A 23,729-nucleotide genomic window follows, 5' to 3' on the forward strand; every position below is an offset into this window, starting at 1 on the left:
TAGGTCCCAAATATTAGCGACTTAGTTCCTTTAAGTAGAAAAATTAAGTATTTTCACTTAGCATTAAGAAATCCTTTGAATACTGACCCTGGTTATACTTTGTGTTATTGTTCTAAGGTGTAATATAGGTACCATATGATGTTATCACATTTATCTTGGAATTGTGAGGTCATATTATTAACAGAACCACCATGCCTAGTTTTGCGTGATGTACACAATTCATTGGCAGACCCTTTCCTTGAAGAGTGTCGCCCCAAGAGAAAAATGCTTACCAAGTGTATACAACCATTAACTGGTTTAAAATAATCATCAGGCCTGAAAATAACGGTTTTAGATCTACCTGACAAAATGTCAGGCACTAATGAAATAGTACCTGACATTTTCAACTTAGTGCCGGACATGTATTAATAATATTAATAAAAAAGACAAATCAGTGCCAGACAAAATGACAGGCACCAGCGGTTTAGTCCCTGACAAAGCCTGAATCTGTGCCTGACATTGTCTGTGACAGGTGCCTTATTTCCAGGCTTGATAATCATACACTAAGAATAAACAGGAGCATTTTTTTAATTTGCTTTTTCCTGTTCCAGCTTTTGATATTTTATTTTAATTTCTGTAGGATAACCATGTACATCATTAGATCAAATTGATTCTGGGATTAAACATATGCCCATCAATATTTTACAATATTCAGTGTAGTTTGGTAAAGTCTGTAAATTTTTGTTAGCAATGCCCATAGAATTTTTGCAAAGAAATTGTTACAGTTCAAAAAGCTGTGATGTTGGTATCTTTCATGTGATTTTTCATAGTTACAGATACAGGCATTTTGCATTATAAAACTTCTGTTCAATAATACTGCCCCAATGAATAAGCAGACCAATTGCACAAATAGTAGACTGACATACAGAACTGAGCGACAAGATTTCTAGGGCAAATAACAATATCTTACTTATAAAGTAATTTAAAAGGATTTTTGCCTGCAGAGAGAGATGACATGACAACAATATAATCCCCTGTGAGTATATTTATATCATTTAAGTCTAGGAAATAAGTAGACATTGGTGTTACTGTTAATGGAAGCTTTTTATTGATCTCAAAAATTTATTTTAAAATATTCAACATACAATGTTGTCCTTATTTGGAAAGCACATTAACTGTCACAAAGAACAGAAACATGTACATTTATCTGTTACTGGGAAATACATAACTTTCAGTTCTTATCTACCTCACAGTTATAATGCAACATATTTATTATTAATCTTGCACAGCAATTAATCACTTTATTATCTCTTACAGTGTTTTGATTTATACCAATAGTCTAGATAACGATGTTTACATAAGTACATTATTATGTTATTCTAACTATCAGTAAATTTAGCTGGTCGTTTTTCAACAAATGCTGACATTCCTTCTTTTCTATCATCCTGTAAAGTAAACAATTATCAATTTGAAAACAGCTTTGTTAGGAACTTGAAATTGCATTGAAATAGAGAATGTGTCTCTTCACTCTTGTTGCAGTATATATAGCCAGGTTCTCCATAAGGGGGGAGAAAACATGAAAAAAAAAAGAGCTGCACTGCAAATCAAATTGGAAATTATAAATTATATTAACATTTTATTTAACCAGCAGCTGCCAGGCATATACGCCCACATTTTGCAAGAGATAGATAGAGAACAAGCTAAACAAGAAGAGCCATAATTCAGGAAGTTACGATCCAATAGGATCCAATAGGCGTGGATATCAACAGGAACTAAGATCTTTGGGTTATAAAGATATATTTCAAGTTTCATCAAAATCGGATCAAAATTGTGACTTCTAGAGCGTCCACAACCTTGATGATATACCATATTTTTTACACTATTTGCATACGAGGGGCGGCCATTGTGTCTGTCAGTTTTTTTCCGTTTTTTACGAAATTCAAACTCAACCATCATGACAGTGTAACGGTGATATAATCAAATGGTTTTGTAAATCAGATAATAATTGTGACCTCTAGAGGGACCACAAGCTAAAATGTGATTTTTCGTACAATCAAGGGCCATAATTCAGGAAGTTACAATCCGATATGCGCAAATATCGAAAAGAACCAAGATCTTTTGGTTATAAACATGCATATAATGTTTCATCAAAATCAGATGAAAATTGTGACCTGTAGACTGTCCAAAAGCTAAAAACGTGATTTTCGTACTATCTGGGGCCATAATCCATGAGGTTATGATCTGATTTATGCCAATATGGAAAGGATCTGAGATTTCTGAGAAATAGACCTATATTTTAAGTTTCGTCAAAATCAAATAACAATTGTGACCTGTAGAATTGTCGACGACAATATACGTTCACGTGAAAATGTGGGCCTATAATAAAACCATTTCTCATGGTTGTGACAACTAAAAGTGCTCAATTAAATTTTAGATTATAAGTATCAGTCGCTTTAATAATTTAATCCGTGGCAAAGTAAGTCTGTGCAGTATCCTATAGATGTAGATTAAGCATGTTTTAATAAAGCACTTTTGGAAGAATTTTGGAATTCATAAAACAAATGCACAAGATTTATTGATATAATTCATCAAATGGCTGTGGTATACGTTGAAACATATTGGGTGACATTTGTACAAAGTAAAGTGGGAAATGGAAATCTAAAAAAGTATATTCTTGAGGCACTTTAATATTGTTGGTCCGGAGAAATGTTTTGTTTTTTTTTTAAAACATTCCTTAATGTGAAAAATAAAGGTGCTACAAAACTAGGCATGGCCAGAATATTGCCATTATCTGAAAGTCAATTGAATATTTGATCTAATACCAAAAGTTTTGGCACTTGCTAAGATTTCAAGACATTGTGAACCTTTCAAATATATTATCATTTATTTTTTAACATTACTTATAATAATTTAATTCAGAGAATATGAAATGTTATGATATCCCCAGTTACTAAAGAATGATTATTTTTCAATGTTGAAGTGAAAATATTTACTTACTGTAGCAAATGTTGCATGGAACACTCTTTTCTCAAAATGGAGGCCTTCTCTTAAAGACATTTCATTTGCTAAAAGTGAAAATATAATGAAACTATAATGAACAAAACCCATTGAATAATAAATATATATAAATTAATTTTTTTGAAAAACAAATCAATTTTCCTCCTCCACAAAACTCCTATCCCAAAACTACCAGCTCTTTATGATATAAACACAGACTTGTCACTAATATCAGTATCAGTATATTATATTGGGTTCACATACATGGAATCCATGTATATGTAGTGCAGAGCATAGGTGTTGCATTAGCAACACTAACCAAATTTGTTTGTGTTCATCATAAGTTAAGACAATTTTCAAGAAACAAGCATATTGCTAAGGTGATATATAAATTTTACAATGCATGCAACTATAAGAGACTGATACCACATACATACAGATGGAATACATTCTATAAAACTAAATTGTTTTATAACAGTATACATTTAACCCAAAACAATTCCAGAAATTTAATATTTATTGATTTCAAGTCAATAAAGAGACAGAATATAGTAAAAAAAAAAATTAAAGGAATACCACAAAACTGTGGACGACAGATGGACGATCAATTTGGACATATAAATATCACTTAAAACACATCTCTTAATCGGCAATAGCTGTATGCATATGTTCATTCCACACAAATTCTGTTCTTGACATAGCACACAAATGTTAGGCCTTACCGCTCAAATAAAAGTCTGTACAGTGATTATAACGAATCAGATCTAGTACTAGACGAGCTACAAGATACATCAACGTTTTCTCAACATACCAATTGAAACTTTAGATCATGTACGTCGCAGTACAGAAACATTTTCAAGTAAAACATTTAAACTGACAGGTAAATTAACTATGACCCTTTAAACAAATTGAAAAAATCCATCCACCAATGAAATAACAAAGACAGCCATGCAAAGCGTGGAATACAACTACATAGCAGCAGCTTTGTCTCAACTGCAGGAAAACTTGAATATTGAGCAAATTTGATAAGGATCTAGGAGCCTAGACAAAATCTAAATTCTAGGGTTCATCCTTATGACCCAATTGCTTCAAACCAAATAGGAAAAAAAAAATATGTTAAAAACCTATAGCCTCTATCGTGCTCACACAGTTTTTGACAAATAGGGGATAACTCAGGAATGGAAGGTTGCCGATTATGAATATTGATAGAGATCGATGACCACAATGCTTTAAGCCAAATTTTACAGATATCTGTTAAAAGCTATAGCCTCTATCGTGTTCAAAAGGGGGGATGAGTGATGACTCCAGAATGGAAAGTCGCAGAATGCTTTATATATCGATTGGGTTCATCCTCTCATGACTCCAATGTTTCCCACCAAATTTGAAAGAAATTTGTTAAAAACTATAGCCTCTATCTCGTTCAAAATTTTTTTGTAGAAGGGGGGATAACTCTGTAACGAAAAGTCACACAATAGTGGAAATCAATAGGGTTCATACTCTCACGACTGAATTTGGTGGGCCACGGTGGCTCAGTGAGTAAGAGGTCCCATGTTCGATCCCTGCGTTGACCAAGAAAGTTCATCAGTATTTTCCAGTACAGGACTAAGGGCCTGGCAAAGGACAATGTCTATTACGTTTGGTCCCATGTACACATTGACATGCACATAAAATATCCCTTGACGGTTGGAATTCAATATACATGTAAGAGTAGGCTGTAGGACAATGTATGGCATATGCATTATCCCATTTGGAGCAGAACAGTAGGATGTTAAACTCCATTTCATTTCATTACATTTCAAACCAAATTTGAAAAACATCTGTTAAAAACTACAGCCTCTATCATGTTCTCAAAGTTTTCGGCACACAGGAGGAAACTCCTGAATAGAGAGTCACGGTACAGGGTTTGTCCTCTCAACCACAATGCTTCACACCAAATTTGGAAAAAAATCGGTCGAAACTACAGCCTCTATATTGCGTTCACAAAGAGTTTTGGCAAAGGGGAGATAACTGAGTAATGCTTGAAAAGAATCAGCTGTCTACTGACAGAAAGAGTGAAATGTGGGCGTATAAAAAGGATTTCTGCTGAAGATCCTGATGCCTGGTAATGATGAGTTGGGGGAAAAATCGAGATAAGACATTTTGGAAGTGCAAAAATGACAAATATTACCATAATTATCATTGCTATATCAAATACTATACCTGCATTGACAGCTTCTTTACACATAGCAACTGTTAATTTAGAGAAAGAAGCTATTTTTTCAGCTTGTTTAATTGTTTCTGTTACCAGCTGATCTACAGGAAATACTTTACTTACTAAACCTAATAAATAAAACAATTCATTATATATACATTTCCTCCAGATAGATTGATACGTTGGGATTACATCAGTCGCACATGAAAATATAAACTTTGAGATAACTCAGCGTGGGTGCTGGACAAATTCTGTATTGTTATGTGCCAAGATTTAGATATTTATATTCAAATAAATTTAGCGCACTACACATATACATTAGGACAGTCCAATTAGATCACATATCTTGAATTGAGAGTAGAGAGAAAGAGAGAAATGGGGTTTAACGTCCAGTCAACACAAACTAGGTCATTTTGGGACTAACACATGGTTCAATTTTATTTCAACAATTCGCTTGCACGTAGGGGTCTTTAGCAGTGGGAGGAAACCGGATGATCCGGAGAAAACCCACGAGGTTGGACAGGTGACCCTACTCCTTGCCACATACAACCTGGGAATTGAAACGTCAGTTGACTCAATGACAGACCTGATGATGCAGCGCGCACATGCTAACCATTCGGCTACACATCTTCGAGGATTAAATAAATTGAGAAAGGAGGATCGTAGGTTAATTTTGATAGAAATGGATAGACAACCTGTTTCCAGAGATTTTTTAACTTTGTGTATTAAAGTAAAAAGTGTCTTTCTTCTTTAATTACAGAGAGGGTACACTGGATGCATAGCCTTTGTACCTTTCTTTTTCTATCTTGTGCTGATGGCAGCTTAATCAGATGGATAACTTGGCACTTTGTTAATAACAGAAAAGAGATGGCCTGGTCGGTTAGAGATTAATAGTACTACAAGACAGGATACATTGTAAAGTTACCATAGAATGAAGGACCTTAATGTCAAAACTTGAGAGGAATTCTGGTTTTTTTCATTTCCATGCAAAATATTCAATATTATTCAAAGGAGAATTAAACTTGTAATGTAAGCAAAGACTAGAAGATCATTCTCAAGACACAAGATGTAAAAAATTGTATTCACTTTTTTTGCACATCACAATGATGTGTTACTTTTGATTGTGATGCCATACTTATGTTGGTGCCAATTCCTAAATTTAGTTAACAAATTACATGATATAAAATACTTGCCCAAAGCATTGACCAATGAAATTGCTTAGCTCTGCTTACTTTTAGCAAAAAACGTTAATCATTGAAATTAGTCAAGACATTCACCTAATTCCTAATGAACATCTACACCAAGTTTAACTATTCTACCTCAATCAAAAGCAGAGTTGTTATGTTCTAAAGTCTTGGACAATCAAATTGCTTATTATTACTTAGGCAGAATCTATACTCTGAGTTTCATCACTCTCACCCAATTAGAACCAAAGTTATGTTCCAAAGTCTCAACCAATCAATTGCTTATCTCTACTTAGCCTTAGTGGAAAATGCGCATGATCGAGCTCTGTCAAGGCATTCACTTAATAGACACATACACCATGTTTGAATATTCTACTTCAATTAGAAGGAGAGTGTGTGTGTTCCAAAGTCTTAACCAATCAAATTGCTTACCATGAAGAGAAAATGCTCATTATCGAACTTATTCAAGGTATTGATGTAATGAAACTATACACCAAGTTTCATCACACTCACTTAATTAGAACCAAAGTTATCATGTCCCAAAGTATCTCGGCTTAGCCTAAGCAGAAAATGTTCATCTTTGCAAATAAAAACAATATTACTGGTACCTGAACTTTGTGCATCTTGTGCATTTATTCTATCTGCAGTTAAAATAAGTTCCATGGCTTTAGATTTACCTACAGCTCGTATCAATCTCTGTGTTCCACCAGCACCTGTAAATATTCTGTATATTTAAATAATGATAGGTTTTCAGGCAATGAAAGATGTGCCTACAGCAGCCAATTTAAATCATCCCTTTAGTTCATATATGCTGTTGCATTGTGATTCTGTTATAGGTAAACAAGGGGCATAACTGAGTAGGTAATCATCAATCATATGGATCCAGATCACCCAAAAGATTTCCATAATCAACCTCATACATGCTTTTAAGCAAGACCTTGCCACATGTTGCACATTCTGTAGTTGGAAGCCTTCAACGAAAATTTTGAACTATAGTTAGATCCGGACAAAGAGACAACAATCAATATTAAAGTCAATAGGAAAATGTATGATGATCTCTGACAGGTTTGACAGGTTTCTGAGTACATGTAAATTTCAAGCCAATCAGATGGTAACAGTGATCAAAGGCAATAACTTAATAGAGTTCATGACTATGAGTAGCTGAATTAGGTATGGTTTATCAGCGTCAGGAAAAAGTTTCCATTCCCTTTAATAGACTTCAACTACAAATATATTTTATGTTATGTAGCATGATGTTCTGAATACAAAAAAATATTATAAATAAAGATAAATCTTGCTCGCTATTTTTCATATTTAATTCCTGAACAGTATTCAAATTTGTGTCAGTAATATTAATAAAAAATTGCATGGAAACCGTACCGTACTTGCTTCAAATTCACGTCAGTAATATTCTTCCCAAATATGTGTCCAGAATGTCCGTAATAAAAATAGTTCTTGATGTCGAAACATCGTTTGTCTTCATTTTAAAATGGCATTAAAATTGTTATGACAGATGGAAACAATATACACTTAACAGTTAACACACTGCACGAAAACTCTTTCAAAAACACCTGATACCACTTCTTGTTTTGTGAGAGTTCACAAAAGTGATTGTCTGTTCTTGTCATAAGTGTTTACTGGTATGTTTTAGCATTATCCACAAACAATCCCCCCCCCCCCCCCGCCACACACACACACACACACTTTAATTTTTGTATATGAATATCAAATTAACTGAAGCAGTGATACAGTAGTGACCACTGCCTTGGAAGTTAAGTTCAGTTTTTGAAATCCAAATCCAACATATTGCTCCAATTGGTTATAAGTATCGACAGGTGTTGTGTAAGAGGCATGATGCTTATTTCTTGTGAATGTTTAATCTATATATATACTTACCAGGTATTGTACCCAATGAGATTTCTGGTTGACCAAACTGAGCCTTTTCTCCTGCATAAATAATATCACACATCATAGCTAATTCACAGCCACCACCAAGCTATAATTTAGTCAAATATAAACAAATAAAATAATCATTCAAATCATTCTAGATTTTTAAAATAGACAAAAGATAACTATGCTTGGCCATACATAATAAAACAAGTAATAAATTTATTAATATTGTCCTCAAATAAATATTGAATCATGGCCTACTCTTATATTGAATTCCAACTGCCAAGGGATCTTTTAAGTGCACGTCAATGTATACATGGGTCCTCGGTTTTTCATTCCATCCAAACGACTAGACAGGTGTTCTTGTCAGGCTCCACGTTCTGCACCACTGACAAGGGGAAAACACACCGGAAAATCCCGATGAACTGATGATAAATGAAACGATCCTACAAAGTGATAAATAGTAATAATCCATGCATTGACTTGTAATCTGTTCTATGTTGGTGTAAATTTGCTCTCTCTTACTCTTCACATGACAGTCAGTTTAGGTGAGGGCAACTTGCCGAGGTGTAAAAACCAGCTAGCCCAAAAGCCAACACACTGCACTGTCATATATTGCATTATGTTTACAGAAGGATTTTATTCCAATGATTTTAGCATTTATGAGATAAATGGGAATGAAATGTTAATTGCAAAAACTTCATTTCCAGATGACATCATTACTTTTTCTTTGACATTTTCTACACTGACTTGTTTCGATCAATCTCAGTCTTAATTAACATATTTCTTTTCGGCTTGTAATCTAAGTACCCCACTGTTTGATTACCTAGGCTAAACAAATTATTCTCAGGTTTATAGTAGAACAGACATAGTACATTTTGACAATATATCTGAATTAGAATTGAACCTACTGCATGTCCATTAACGGCAGCTATAATAGGTTTTCTACATTCTATTATTCTGTCCAAAACACAAGGAAAATTGGAGGTAAAAACATCCATAAAGCTTTTTTGCTTCATTTCTGCTATATCTGCACCCACTGTAATTAAATGATGTATATAAGTACATACAAATACATACAGCAAAACCATTTACAGCTGCTATTACTGGTTTCTTACATTCAGCTACACGATTCCAATGATTTAAAAAATTCCCACCATATACTTTTGAAAATGTCTGATTCTGCATTTCTTTGATGTCTGCCCCAGCTGAAAGGCAGTTAAATAACAATCTCAGTTAGTATAAGGAGAGGGAATTGAAACCAGCAGATACCAGGCAAGATATGCTTATATTTTAAATTGTTACCTGTAGAGTGTCCACAAACAAATTGTGGACGGACGGATGGACAGGGGCGACGATAATATACGTTCACATGAAAATGTGGGCGTATGAAAATTGAGTGTTAATTTTGACATAATATGTTAACTGTGCAAACAATTAATGAAACTTGTTCTTATTTTGACCCATTCAAAATGCTATGGATATAAAGTCATATAATATTTCTTTTAAATTGGTTGAAAACTGTACAAATTTTCATAAAGTCAATGGCAAAAATACTGTGAGTAACTGACAAAGTTGGACTTCCCCCACCCACAGGCTCTAATGACTATTATGGTACATGTAGATGAAAAATGTAGACTCCAATATATTCACAAATGTTAGTTTTTTTGCCAAGTCTAGGGCAATAAATTTTGAACAAGAGGCCCAAATCACCAATTTGGTTAAAGAGTACATTGAAGGATTCTTAAACATACATTATGCAAGAGCAAAAATTGCCTGAAATGTTATCTAGATTAATTAGACATTAATTAACTTATCCAGACTATAATCAACTCTCAATGGCATCGCTAGCCTGCAATATTTACTGGATTATGATCCCATTTGCTGCTCGACTTCAATTCATAATTTAATCAAAAGATAAGTTGCCAGGCAACAAAACATACGCCCACAGCAGCTAAATCGTCCAAGCGGTCGTCAAGGGTTGTCGCATATTTATTCCTTTGTAGGTAATTGGGGGCCTTTACAAGACAGTTCCATACAGATCAGATTATAAATTTTGTCGTTTGGGGATTTACAAGGTTCTATAAACTGAAACAAGGGTCTCAACTCTGGAAGTAATCTACAGAAATTGTTGAAATTTGACAGGCTTTTTCGTTTTACTAATTTAAATAATGCATATGAATTTCATACAGATCACATTTGTCATTCAAACGTTCACAATCGCCATAACTCTAGAAATTATTGACGGAAATTGCTGAAATTCAATAGACCTGTTTCACTAATTTAAATGATGCATATAAATTTCATACATATCGGATGATAACTATCATCAATCGAGCATTAACAAATGAAATGAAATGAAATGGGGTTTAACGTCCTACTGTTTTGCTCCGAACTGGGCTAATGAAGACGGGCATACGCCATACAGTGTGCTATGAGGGAAATTTTGCCCGGACAGCGGCACTACGGCCTACTCTTATATCGAATTCCAACTGTCAAGGGATCTTTTACGTGCACGCCAATGAGTACACGGGACCTCGTTTTTCGTCACATCCGAACGACTAGACAGCTGTCCTTGTCAGCCCCTCCGTCCTGCATCACTGACAAGGGAGAACCACGCCGGAAAATCGGGATGAACTTTCTCGGCCAATGCAGGGATCGAACGAGCATTAACAAGGTTTAACAAAGTGAAACAAGAGCAATAACTCTGGAAGTAATTATTGTAAATTGCTGAAATTCAATAGGCTTTTTTGTTTCACTAATTTAAAACATGCATATAAATTTCACAAAGATCGGGTGATAACTTTTTGCGTTAGAGCGTTCACAAGGATCAATAAAGTGAAACAAGGGCCATAACTCTAGACTTAATAAATGAAAATTGCTGAAATTCAATAGGCTTCTCCGTTTCACTAATCTAAATAATGCATATAAATTTCACACAGACCGAATGATAACTTTTGGCGTTGGAGCGTTCACAAGGATCAATAAAGTGAAACAAGGGCCATAACTCTAGATGTAATAAACTGAAATTGCTGAAATTCAATAGGCTTCTTCGTTTCAGTAACCTAAATAATGCATATAAATTTCAGAAAGATCAGATGATAACTTTTGACGTTAGAGCGTTCACAAGGATCAATAAAGTGAAACAAGGGCCATAACTCTAGACGTAATACACAGGAATTGCTGAAATTCAATAGGCTTCTTCGTTTTAGCAATCTAAATAATGCATATAAATTTCAGAAAGATCAGATGATAACTTTTGACATGAGAGCGTTCTCAAGGATCAATAAAGTGAAACAAGGGCCATAACTCTAGACGTAATAAACAGAAATTGCCGAAATTCAATAGGCTTCTTTGTTTCAGCAATCTAAATAATGCATATAAATTTCAGAAAGATCGGAAGATAATTTTTGACGTGAGAGCGTTCACAAGGATCAATAAAGTGAAACAAGGGCCATAACTCTAGACGTAATAAACGGAAATTGCCGAAATTCAATAGGCTTCTTCGTTTCACCAATTTAAATAATGCATATAAATTTCAGAAAGATCGGATGATAACTTGTGACGTTAGAGCATTCACAAGGATCAATAAAGTGAAACAAGGGCCATAACTCTATAGACGTAATAAACGGAAATTGCTCAAATTCAATAGGCTTCTTCTTTCCTTAATTTAAATAATGCATGTAAATTTCAGAAAGATGATAACTTTTGGTGTTAGAGCGTTCACAAGAAATTGTGGACGGGGGTGACGGCAATATGTACGTTCACATTTCAATGTGGGCGTATAAAAATGGATGACCGAGACTATGTCTTTTATAGTACAGACTTTAGTAATGATGATCGAGGCTAGGCTGAAATTTTAATCCCTTAATTCTCGGTTCATAGTGGATCAATTTGACTGAAATTTTCTGCAAATTGCCTTTACATTATCTAGTTTTCAACTATTATAGTGAAAACTGCCAGCTCTTTATCTTATCTCCCATAATGTATCTTTAATTATCACTATATGAGTTAGATTCTCCTTATGTAGGGTACACAGAAAGTTTTCATTAATCAAACTGGTCCTCAAATATCTATGGAAAACATGACAATATATTGAAGCTTCTGTAATTAGCAAAGCGTATGCATATGAATATTCATTGTTGAATCAGTTTTTTCTGCTAGACTGTCTGACTACAATCATAACACTTTCCACCTAACAAATAGCTACACACACGTCATGGCTTGCACCGAGCCAGGTATGAACATGTATATGACACATTTTGCACTAAAAATGCAAATTCTTATTATGTGTGACAAATTCAGAAGTTATATACATGTAACAATGTGGAGGAGTATGCTCATTCAGTGATATCTTTTTTGACATCTGCTTTTTTTTTATAAAATATAAATAATTCAAGGGTTAACGGTAATAAAGTTAGGTACGAGTATTTATTTGGGTACAAAACTGACCATTGATAGAATTTATAGCAGTAATGACAAATTTACTGATGCATCAATCCATCCCAGTAGCAATGTTTATTTTTCAATACATTGATGCTTCAAATTTTATGTGATATCAGCACCAAATTTCCTCATCCTGTATTACTAATTATATATTAGTTACTCGAAAATAACACCTTGAAAAAATACTTTACCTGCAAATGCTCTATCACTACCAGTTAAAACAATACAACCAATTTCTTTATCTTTCTCAAATTCATCAAGAACTTGGCTAACTTCTTTCATTAAGCCATCACAGAGAGCATTTAAAGCCTTGGGTCTATTTAACTGAATGAAACCCACATTATTTTTCTGTCCACGTTTCTCTGCTTTTATATGTTCATGGTCACCTAAAATACCATAAACATGTATGCAATCACTTATATGGACAATATCAAATTTGTTAGCCAAAAAGACATTGAAGAAATGAAATTCCCTTAGTGGACAATGCCAATGGCCATAAGGCTGATTTATAAAACAGAACACAGTGTAGGCATACATGTGATCTGCTATGTAAAAGATAGTTTGCCAGGCAACGAAACATACGCCCACAGCAGCTAAATTGTCCGAGCAGTTGTTGCATATTTATTCTTTTGTAGATGATTGGGGGAATTTATTTACAAGACAATTCCATACACATCAGATTATAATTTTCGTCGTTTGAGGGTTTACATGATTCTACAAACCGAAACAAGGGCCCTTAAATAAAATAGAAAAATAGTTGTATTTCGATATTTTCTATATTTAATTCCTGTCTTGGCTTTAAGTTTATGCCAATAATATTCCTCAATACTGTCTTCGTTTATAAGACAGAAAATGACATACTTTCAGTTCATAATGTCTAAACATTGTTTACATTCTTTACAAAATATTATTTAAAATTCATCGATCGCTAAATAAATCACTCATCAAACTCTAACCCCTACCTATCGACTTCCACTTTTATCGGGTCTTGTTTGTTATTCACGCCAATGTCAAGCCTGAAGTTTTCCTTTGTAGTATGAACTGCTGTATATGGCAGACCCATGGTGGCTTATATGGTAACCAAAGTGTAGTATTTTCATGCTAGACTGCGGGATAATGGCACTTTTGCCAATGGAGTTTGACATCCACTCAACACACGCTAGGTCATTTTGGGACTAACATACTGGTATGGTTCAATTTTATTTCAATAATTCGCTTGTGCGTAGGGGTCTTTAGTAGTGGGTGGAACCGGAGGACCCAAACCCAGGACAGACGACCCTATTCCTTGTCACACCAGTTAAATTGACTCAATAACAAACCTTATGATACAGCATGCACGTGCTAAACATTCAGCCATCCACCACCCACACCCCCACCCCTGGAGTCTTAGCAAAAGTTGTGCATTATAGTTTAGCAGAAAATTAGTTATCTGGTGTTTATTAATAGCTAATAATAGTGAGCACTTTTTGATCAGTATGGTATTATTGTGCAAGGCAGATTTAGTTGTCTAGTGATTGTTTCTTTGGGTTGGAAAATTATTAAAATAAGAGACCATGTACATGACCGATTCTTACGGAGGAAAATGAAGACAGTATTAACAGATCAAAACATTGTATGACATTGGTACGGGGCTAATTATTGGGAAGTAAGAAGTAAATATTAAGTAAACATGAATGAATAACACCTGCCAAGGCCAAGTGATGTACATGTATGTTTGGAAGTTTCTGACAACTTTTGGGAGTAAAATACGCAGTTGGGAAAGCTATTACGGATGATTGAGGAGAGCAATAAAATACGCACCTAGATTGGGATTTAGGTGAACGATGAAGCCCATGATCAACAGTGCACCTCAAACGTGAAGGTGTAATGGTCTGAAAGACACAATCAGCAGATTATCAAACTGGATCATAACTGAAAATCTTCTTAAATTTTTCACAGTGACCTTGTATGAGGTTAAATGGACTTCTACTAAACTATATGCCTCAAAATCATATAAACATAAATATGGTAATTTGACTGTGACATTCATTCACCAAAACCTGGTCAAAATTTTATTCACTGTCTGTTCCAGGTGACACTACGACACGAAAATTGCTTGCCATTTCTTCAATTTTTAATTAAAACGGCTAAAACTTAGTGACATACCTGGAATTCCCATCCCATTACTTTCTTACATGAGGGAACCAACTTCAGATCAAGCTATATAACCTCTCTCTCTCTTGAAAAATCGTGGTCAGCCATGTTTGACCTAGTTATCTGGAATAGTCGATTTGGGCGGGGCCGCTGGTTTGGCTTTGAGTCATTTCGGCCTACTTGGATGTTAATGAAGTAGTTCAGCCGGCCAGTAGAATATAACTTTCATTTTTACTGGATTTAAGACCACAGTTGTTTGTCCAACTGACTTGAATATTTAATTGGCCCAAAGGGCTGTAGCATTTTGATATTGATATAAACTACATACAAATTTTATCCTGAACTGACATGTGATGGAAATTTGAAAGGAGGCTACACAATAATAACTTAGTCCATGATAAATAAAGTGGAAGTAATCGGGGGTTGCATAATTATTCCTTTGCTTAAAACTTTGTCTTGAGAACCCTCAGAAATTTTAAAGTTGAATTTAGGCTGGAGTGATGATCAGACTAATTGTATTCGTAACCTAATTTCTCATGATCTTTATATAATAATTATGTCTAGCGCATTATCACCCAGCCTGGCGTGCCATTAAACATCAATTACATCATTTCATTTCTTCAATCAAGGTTATGCCTTGCAGAACACGGCATATGTGGTTGTGGATGGTCTCACTCATTATATAATTTTGTACTTTTCCGGTTTTGTAGATGGGCCCTACTTTTAAACGGATTTTACGGATGTAATTAATGCGTAGAAGAACTCATTTTTTAAACTTGTATATTGTAAATAATTCTGTTTCTCGAAATAACTGCATAATACTTTGGTACATCCCTTGACCTCTCGCATAATTTTCATCATGAAATAATAAATTGTAGATAACAATAATCAATTATTCATGGGGTTATATTTTCTAAGATTCGCTTTTTTGTCTTTTCTAACTTATTGTATTAATGCAATATTAAGAATATCTATGATCCAGTGAACTGTGAGGAATATTAAAATACTGGCATTTATTTTGCAAAAAAAAAAAAGTTTAGAAAAAGCTCAGAAAATTATATAAAGCTATAACTACTATGCAGTCATGACGGGTTTTCGCTGGTGCCCGTTATCCTTTAATGGAGGTCACTTAACATATTCCCATGAGCATGATACATGTGTAAAAAATATACACGAAATGGCTATTTATGATAGCATGTTGACGTGTGAAACCCTTACAAAGTGACCAATGCTTGATCGTATATCTACACAATATTACTTAAACATGCATTATGCAAGAGCTAAATCTGATTATTGCAAGTCTTAATTTAGGCTTCAGATGTTATAGAAATTATAAATTAGATCTTTATTTAAACAACAAGACAAAAATCAACTCTGTAGACCCACGGATGGCTCGGCTACAGCTCGGATTTAAATAGGATTTCACTAATTGATTAAATCAGATAAGGGGTAACCTGATGAAAATACGTCAGTTAGATCGAGGCTAAATGATAGAGTGTACTTAGCGAGGCCGCTGTAAAGCGTTTCCGTATGCCATTGAAAACTTCACTTGATAATCGAGATATGTAGGTGGAGTTAACGCCTGTCAATCAAACGTTCGGCGAAGGTGAAGACACATTTCGCTACCATTTCTAGGCAAATATTACAACGATGATAACTATGTTCAGAATAAAGTAATTTGACTGAATTTTTCAATATATTCTTCTTTCATCATCTACTTTTGAACTGTTATAGCAAAAATGGCCAACTCTCTATAAATATCTCCCATAATGTATCTTTAAAGAAAATTAGTATACATTATTATTAAAGGGTATAGAATAACACTCTTTAAAAAAAAACATGTTTGCTTTAAAGATACATTCCCGTGTACAAACTGGGTGATTTAATGGTATATATGGACCAAAAACATATTCAAACTAATTAATTTTGCTTCAAATCCTTCTCAAACATTGTAATTGCCAAGGAATGCCCTGCTATAAAAATTTGATCAAACCAGCTCATGTTACGACCACGTGACTTACCTCTCTCGGAAGTCAGAGGAGAATTCATTGCATACATAAGACGATGTTGCCTTTAACCCGTTAAGTGTGTAGTTTTTAAAACGTTAACTACCCCCTATTGTGTAATTAATTTGACGAAAAACGTCATTTTTGGACCTTTTAATTCCTGAATACAAATGATAGTAGTCTGAAACCATATTAAAACTAACAGTAAATAGAGTTGTCTCCCTTCAATTAGATTTCCTTGACCAGGCGTAATATAACATCCTACACATGTTGCGATCGTATGTTCGAAGAATAGGTTGGGGAAAATACCACCTCCAAGGCGTTATATTACGCCCTACACACGGTGAGTGGCAGTTGTCCAGGACGTTATATAATACCCTACGCATTTAACGGGTTAATCGCTTACTGTTTATTACAAATATCGAATCCTAATTAAATTCTCGGATTATCCACTACCCGCGTCTTTTCCGTCATTTTTATCTCAGAAAGTGTTGTATGTGACCTTTGACATCACGCGTGAAGAAATTCCTAATCGTCGGGCTGTCGATTAGGGGAACTCTTACATTTTTGTCCCATAAACGCTCCTTGAGTGTTTTTCGGGGAATCCAGTAATTTTCTGGTAAGATTGGATATCTCTACTTTCCATATATACCAAAATTACTATACTTTTATTGGAAATAACCACCCGATAAATACTTTTCTGGGAACCCATCTTTAAGGGTTAAAAATATAGGTTGTTTTTGTTCAAAATCACTATAGGTGTGTTGGGTAAGTTATAAACTATCTTTTGATATCTATATGTTCGCATCGATTTGTGCTTTTTCGATGAATAGAATTAAAGTTTTAAATTTTAAATATAAAGAAACAGATACATTTGAAAAATAAAACTTTAAAAGTACAAGTTTTGCCAAAATAACGTAATTTCTAATGACAAGAAGGTTACAATAATGAACAGTCGCAGCAGGCATCAAATGGTGCAAATGTCATCAAAACAGAATATTATATTCTTTTGAAAAGTGATTTCCACAAAATTGCCTATTTCTCGCAAATGGCAAAATTCCAGAATGATTCATGGGTTTTCGGTTGATCTTATATATCAACCCTACCTGTATATAAATGTTTAGAAAATACAAATATTATATAATAAAGAAGTTAAATAACATTTGCAGGAAAACGGAATACGAAAATCGATCCCACCTTCCTCTGCTTATTTACGAGGACTGTCCAGATATATATCAGCTAAATGGCGAGGAAATAATACATTGTATCAATAGCTAGTGCCATCCCGTTTACTATGCCGTTGATTCTGTGTCAACTGGATAATTATTATCTAGTTTATACGCTAAAAACTGTATCGTCAAAGGGAGATAATTTAGATAAATATATTTTAAATATTTATTTACAGCTGATCAGAGCCTATGTACTTTGAAAAACTAATAAAGTGTTTATAAAAAAAGTCACATTTCCAGACTTTGCTCCCAAAAACCGAGAAGCTTAAACATACATTATGCAAGAGCTAAATCTGATTATTGCAAGTCTTAATTAGGCTTCAGATGTTATAGAAATTATAAATTAGATCTTTATTTAAACAACAAGCCCAAAATCAACTCTGTAGACCCACGGATGGCTCGCCTACAGCTTGGATTTAAATAGGATTTCACTGATTGATTAAATCAAATATGGCGCCCCATGCGGAGATTATTAACCGTTACGTTGACGTCATCAGTTAGATTGAGGCTAAATGATAGAGTGTACGAAGCGAGGCCGCTGTTGAGAGATGCCGCATGTCAGTCAATTTGATTGAAAGTTCGATATATACGGCCTTGATATTATGTTCAGTTGTGGTTAAAATGAGAGTTTGGATGTTGGTATTATACGCTCTTTTGTCACTTGCGTTTACAGAAATATTTATAAACATCGCAGCTAACATCACCCCAGTTGAATTGCAGCCCCCTTGGATCACTGTAGTGTAGTGTTTCCTATTTATTTGTCTGCTTCGGGAGTCACGTAGTCACCTTACAGTACAAGAGTACACGCAGGCTAACAAGAAGTCAGCTATAATTATGCCTCGTTGATTTGGTCCATTCCTTTCAACTTTCACTTCTCATCTATATAATAAAAGTCTTATTTTTAATTTGTAGTAAAAATAAATGTGATACGAACTGAACTGCAACCCCGTCTCAAGCCATTGAAAACGTTACTTGATAATCGAGATTATGTAGGTGGAGTTAACGCCTGTCAATCAAACAATCGGCCAAGGTGAAGATATATTTGACTACCATTTCTAGTCAAATATTACAACGATGATAACTTTGTTCAGAATAAAGTAATTTGACAAATTTTCAATATATTCTTCTTTCATCGTCTACTTTTGAACTGTTATAGCAAGAATGGCCAACTCTCTATAAAAATCTCCCATAATGTATCTTTAATGAGCAGTTACTGCGAAATAAGCAGGTGGAAACAGAACTATAATATTAATCCGACCAAAAAACATGAGTGTTTAACACAGGATTCACAAAAGAAACGGGCAAATTTACCTTTACTAAATATTTCTAACTGAATGTACCCAATTTGGAGATCTCTGTCTACCCTTTACGCGAAATGCAAGTGTCCCATTATGCAGACGCACTCCGTAATGTTTATGTTTTGAGAAAGAAACAATGTCGAAATATATGTGAAATTTACAAGAGAAGAGTGAATTTTGTCGAACTTCTAGGCGTTTGGGCTCGACGAAGAGAGCAAAGGGATGACAATTTCTGGCATGTCACCAAGTTTTGGCTGTTTAAATTAAAAACTGAAAAAATGGCATGGAATTTATTTATAGTTTGTGTAATTGTACTAGGCCTACTGTACTCTGGAGCCTAGAAATGGTTCCACTACTGATGTCTTCCACCTTACTCTAGCCACAGTAGTCAAATCACTACAAAAAGGTTACTGGCCTATAGCTCCCTTAATTTACACATGAACTGACCCAAAACAGTACTGCACCTAGCTTAACATATAATAAATCAATTCCTATTGAAATAAAGGTGAAGCCTTACCGCATAATTATATGATTTGATGAAACCCAACTGCTACGCAAAATTTAAACTGGCTGGTGTCATGGCGGCTTGCGTAATACGTCATTACAAGAAATATCGCTATGCAAATGTAGAACGCATTTACACAAAGAACCAGCGGCTGCCAGGCAGGGTACGCCCACATTTTCGAGAGATGGATAGAGAACAAGCTAAAAAGAAAGTGATTTTTCGTACAATCAGGGGCCATAATTCAGGAAGTTACCGTCCGTTATGCGCGAATAGCGAAAGGAACCGAGATCTTTGGGTTATAAATTACATTTTAAGTTTCATCAAAATAGGATTAAAAATGTGACCTCTATAGGGTCCACAACCTTGATATACCATATTTTTACGCTATTTGAGAACGAAGGGCAGCCATTTTGTCTGTCAGTTTTGGGCCGATTTTCACGAAATTCGAACTCAGCCGTCCTTAGGGTGTAACGGTGATATAATAATACGTTTTTTTTAAATCGGATAAAAATTATGACCTCTATAGGGTCCACAAGCTAAAAACGCGATTTTTCGTACAATCAGGGGCCATAATTCAGGAAGTTACTGTCCGATATGCGCAAATATCGAAAGGAACCACGAACTTTGGGTTATAAACTTACATTTCAAGTTTCAATAAAATCGGATTAAAATTGTGACCTCTATAGGGTCCACAACCTTGATATACCATAATTTTACGCTATTTGAGAACGAGGGGCGGCCATTTTGCCTGTCAGTTTTAGGCCGATATTCACGAAATTCGAACTCAGCCGTCCTTAGGGGCCATAATTCAGGAAGTTACGTTCCGATATGCGCGAATATCGAAAGGAACCAAGATCTTTGGGTTATAATCATACATTTCAAGTTTAAACTAAATCGGATAAAAATTGTGACCTCTACAGTGTTCACAAGCTAAAAACGTGATTTTTCGTACAATCAGGGGCCATAATCCATGAAGTTACAGTCCGATACATGCCAATATCGAAAGGAACCGAGATCTTAGGGTGATAAGCCTATATTTCAAGTTTCATTGAAATCGGGTAAAAATTGTGACCTGTTGACTGTTCACAAATAATTGTGGACGGACGTCCTGACAGACGTCCAGACGGACGGATAGGGGCGACGACAATATACGTCCACATGAACATGTGGGCGTATATATAAACTGTTCGGTACCGTAGCTATTTTAGTGGTCCAGTCTTCACCATTTGTCATAGAATTACTTATTCCAATACAAACTGTAATGATATGTGTTGACAATTGTGCGTTTGAACCTATTTGAACTTGTGTAAGGAATCTTAGACTGTATCAATTGTAACGTTAAACACACAGTTTAACGTTACAAGTATAGATAGTAACTATCTGGAGCCATGCCATCCATGGACCATGTTTAAAACCCCATTCATCGATTAATAGGAAAACAATATAGCCATAAATGGGCAAACAATACTGAAGAACATGACTTATCAAATTTAGAAATGATAAACGATTGTAAAAAATTTTAAAAATATTTTGTGGTGTAATTCCGTGTGATGATAATTATCTCCCTTATACTACTACTACTAGGTTCATAGAATCATACCAGCGAAGAACGTTTGCGAATCTGACTTTATCGTTTGACTTAATGCAAGTCTAAAGATTCTATGACAAATTATATACCTGCTGAAAATTTTCTGCCAAACACCAATGAACTGACACTTCCTTCTAAGCTGGATTTTACTGTAAGAATTCGAGATGTTCTCAGAAAGGAGTTCATGATCCCAGCCATTTTGAATAGCCTTGATTATCCACAGTTATCGTCCATAGTCTTGGTCGCCAGGGCGACCTCGGATGTAGACTATGGTCGCGACTACTGTCTGAACCAGCACCCAAACGCAAATGGCCCTAGCCATTGACTATTCAATATGGTGGCGACCATGTCAGTTGTTCCGCCTGCTATATTTTCTCCTATTTACACATGTATTTTTAAAAACTGATTAATTTTCCATACCGTGATGTGAAAGCAAGCTTAAAATAGGTTATAAATAGGATTAGTCAATATCAGAATATTTTTCATTGGATTTATGTCACCCAACCAACCAAGATCATTTCACACGTACAGTTTTTTGTCGTGTGTCTGATATATTCGAATAAGAAGATCCTAATCTGTCAAATTCATCAAAAAAAGACGAAAAAAAAATAATCAAATTTAACATCTATACTACAATGTCCATTCACTAACTTTCAGGTGTTAACATGGGCCCTATAATACCGACCAAGGTGTAAATAACGCAACGGCAATCGGCAATTTTATTATATTTTTTAGAAAATCTTCTCAACTGTCAGTTTTGTCAGCCATATTTAAACTATTCCGACCGTGCTTTATCGCATGGTATACGGGTGGTCACGACCACCGGTTGAATTAAATGCCATTCGCATGCAGATGGTTCGACTAAGTACGAAAATCCGTGCAACCGTAGGTCGCCCAGGTGTTTCTTTCCAAAATCTATAGAGATTGCATTCACCTTGCATTGCCAGGGTGCACGCATAGCATCTAGCTTACCAAACTGATCAGCAATATTCGCTTGGCCATCACGTCGTTCCTTTGAGGGAATTCTGTTATTACGCCGAGGGTTATATATATATATATAACAGCTATTTTGTAACAAAAAAATTATACGTGGATTTTATACTCCCCCCCCCCCCCAAAAAAAAATAAAAATAAAAAATTTCACACTCACTGATGAAAAGTTTTCGATGTCGATTCCTGCTTGGAAACAAATTGTGCTCCCCTAGAGGCACCACCTTGGACGACGGAGTAAAGCACATCTTTGCCAGTATGTTTTATGAGCTGTGAGAAAATTTGAGAAATCGTGAGTAATGGGGATCGTTGTAAACTGATCCAGAGCTACTAACAGAAGCATCATTCGGGGTCTAGGGAGAGAATTTTGTGAAATGAAATGAAATGAAGATAATTAATTATTTACGGCAATTAACGCTCTACTGTTTTACACCAACCGGACAAAATGATGACGGGCAAACGTCAAGCATCCTACATAGCGCAAATACAATAGCCTTTCATGCATTTTGGATTTGGGTTACTATATAGTTTTCTGTCGGAATGGTTACTACTCAATCCGGTTAAAACACAGATCCTATTTCGTTTCCTTTTTATAGTTCAAAATTTCGTTTTACATACTTGTCTTTACTACACTTGGATCTGGAAGCGTTGTTATTTAACTCGTGTTCTGCTTGAAATGAGGGGTCAGCCAATCAAATGGTCTGTCGAATCGAGCGTTTGACCTTTTTTGCGCGGAACTGTGGGTAAATCCACTAGTAACATAAATGCTGATTGGTTAATCAAATGTTTGATTTCATAGGGTCATAAGTCGGTATTTTGACCCCTGACGTGACCTATGTAGTGTAGTGTAGGCCATCGAAAGTATAAACGAAACGAAATATAGATCTGTATTTTAATCAGATTGGTTACTACTGAATTCAATCCCATGATGTTCAATATAGATAAGCTTAATTTTTCTCTCTGTAGATTTATTTGAATTCTGTGGTTGGTACCAGTCGGATATCACAAGGGAAATAAATATGGAAAGAATAGCTACTTGAATTTGTGCACATACAATAACAAAATCTCCAAGCGGATCTCTGAACTATGAAATCTGTATTGTATAGAATATTTATCCTGTGACATTCGGTAAGAAACTGTCGTATTTGTAAGAAATATATACACGTATATAGAATTCCCATCTGTTTATGTTTAATCTACATAGAACAAAATAATGTATAGTGTTCTATAGAATATCAGAGAGAGAGGAGAGAGAGGGGGTGGGGGTGGGGGGGGGGGGTGTAACGCCACTCG

The 23,729-nt window shown here is 35.0% G+C and overlaps 1 protein-coding gene across 2 annotated transcripts; it reads right to left on the reverse strand.

The window, feature by feature from the left end:
- Positions 1-1,064: 1,064 nt before the first annotated feature.
- On the reverse strand, positions 1,065-21,693 carry LOC126811238 (enoyl-CoA hydratase, mitochondrial). Of its 2 annotated transcripts, XM_050536816.2 has the most exons (9): positions 21,536-21,683; positions 14,488-14,558; positions 12,879-13,073; positions 9,322-9,449; positions 8,248-8,347; positions 6,960-7,064; positions 5,176-5,295; positions 2,977-3,044; positions 1,065-1,424 (listed from the first exon to the last, which is right to left on the reverse strand). In XM_050536816.2, the coding sequence occupies exons 2-9, from the start codon at positions 14,519-14,521 to the stop codon at positions 1,359-1,361; spliced, it is 816 nt and encodes a 271-aa protein (XP_050392773.1). In that variant the 5' UTR covers positions 14,522-14,558; positions 21,536-21,683; the 3' UTR covers positions 1,065-1,358. The 2 variants fall into 2 exon arrangements, with proteins under 2 accessions (XP_050392773.1, XP_050392772.1); XM_050536815.2 differs by lacking the exon at positions 14,488-14,558 and having other exon boundaries at positions 21,536-21,693.
- Positions 21,694-23,729: the final 2,036 nt, after the last annotated feature.

The sequence above is a fragment of the Patella vulgata genome, chromosome 2, assembly GCF_932274485.2.
Source record: "Patella vulgata chromosome 2, xgPatVulg1.2, whole genome shotgun sequence".
Lineage (NCBI taxonomy): Eukaryota > Metazoa > Mollusca > Gastropoda > Patellidae > Patella > Patella vulgata.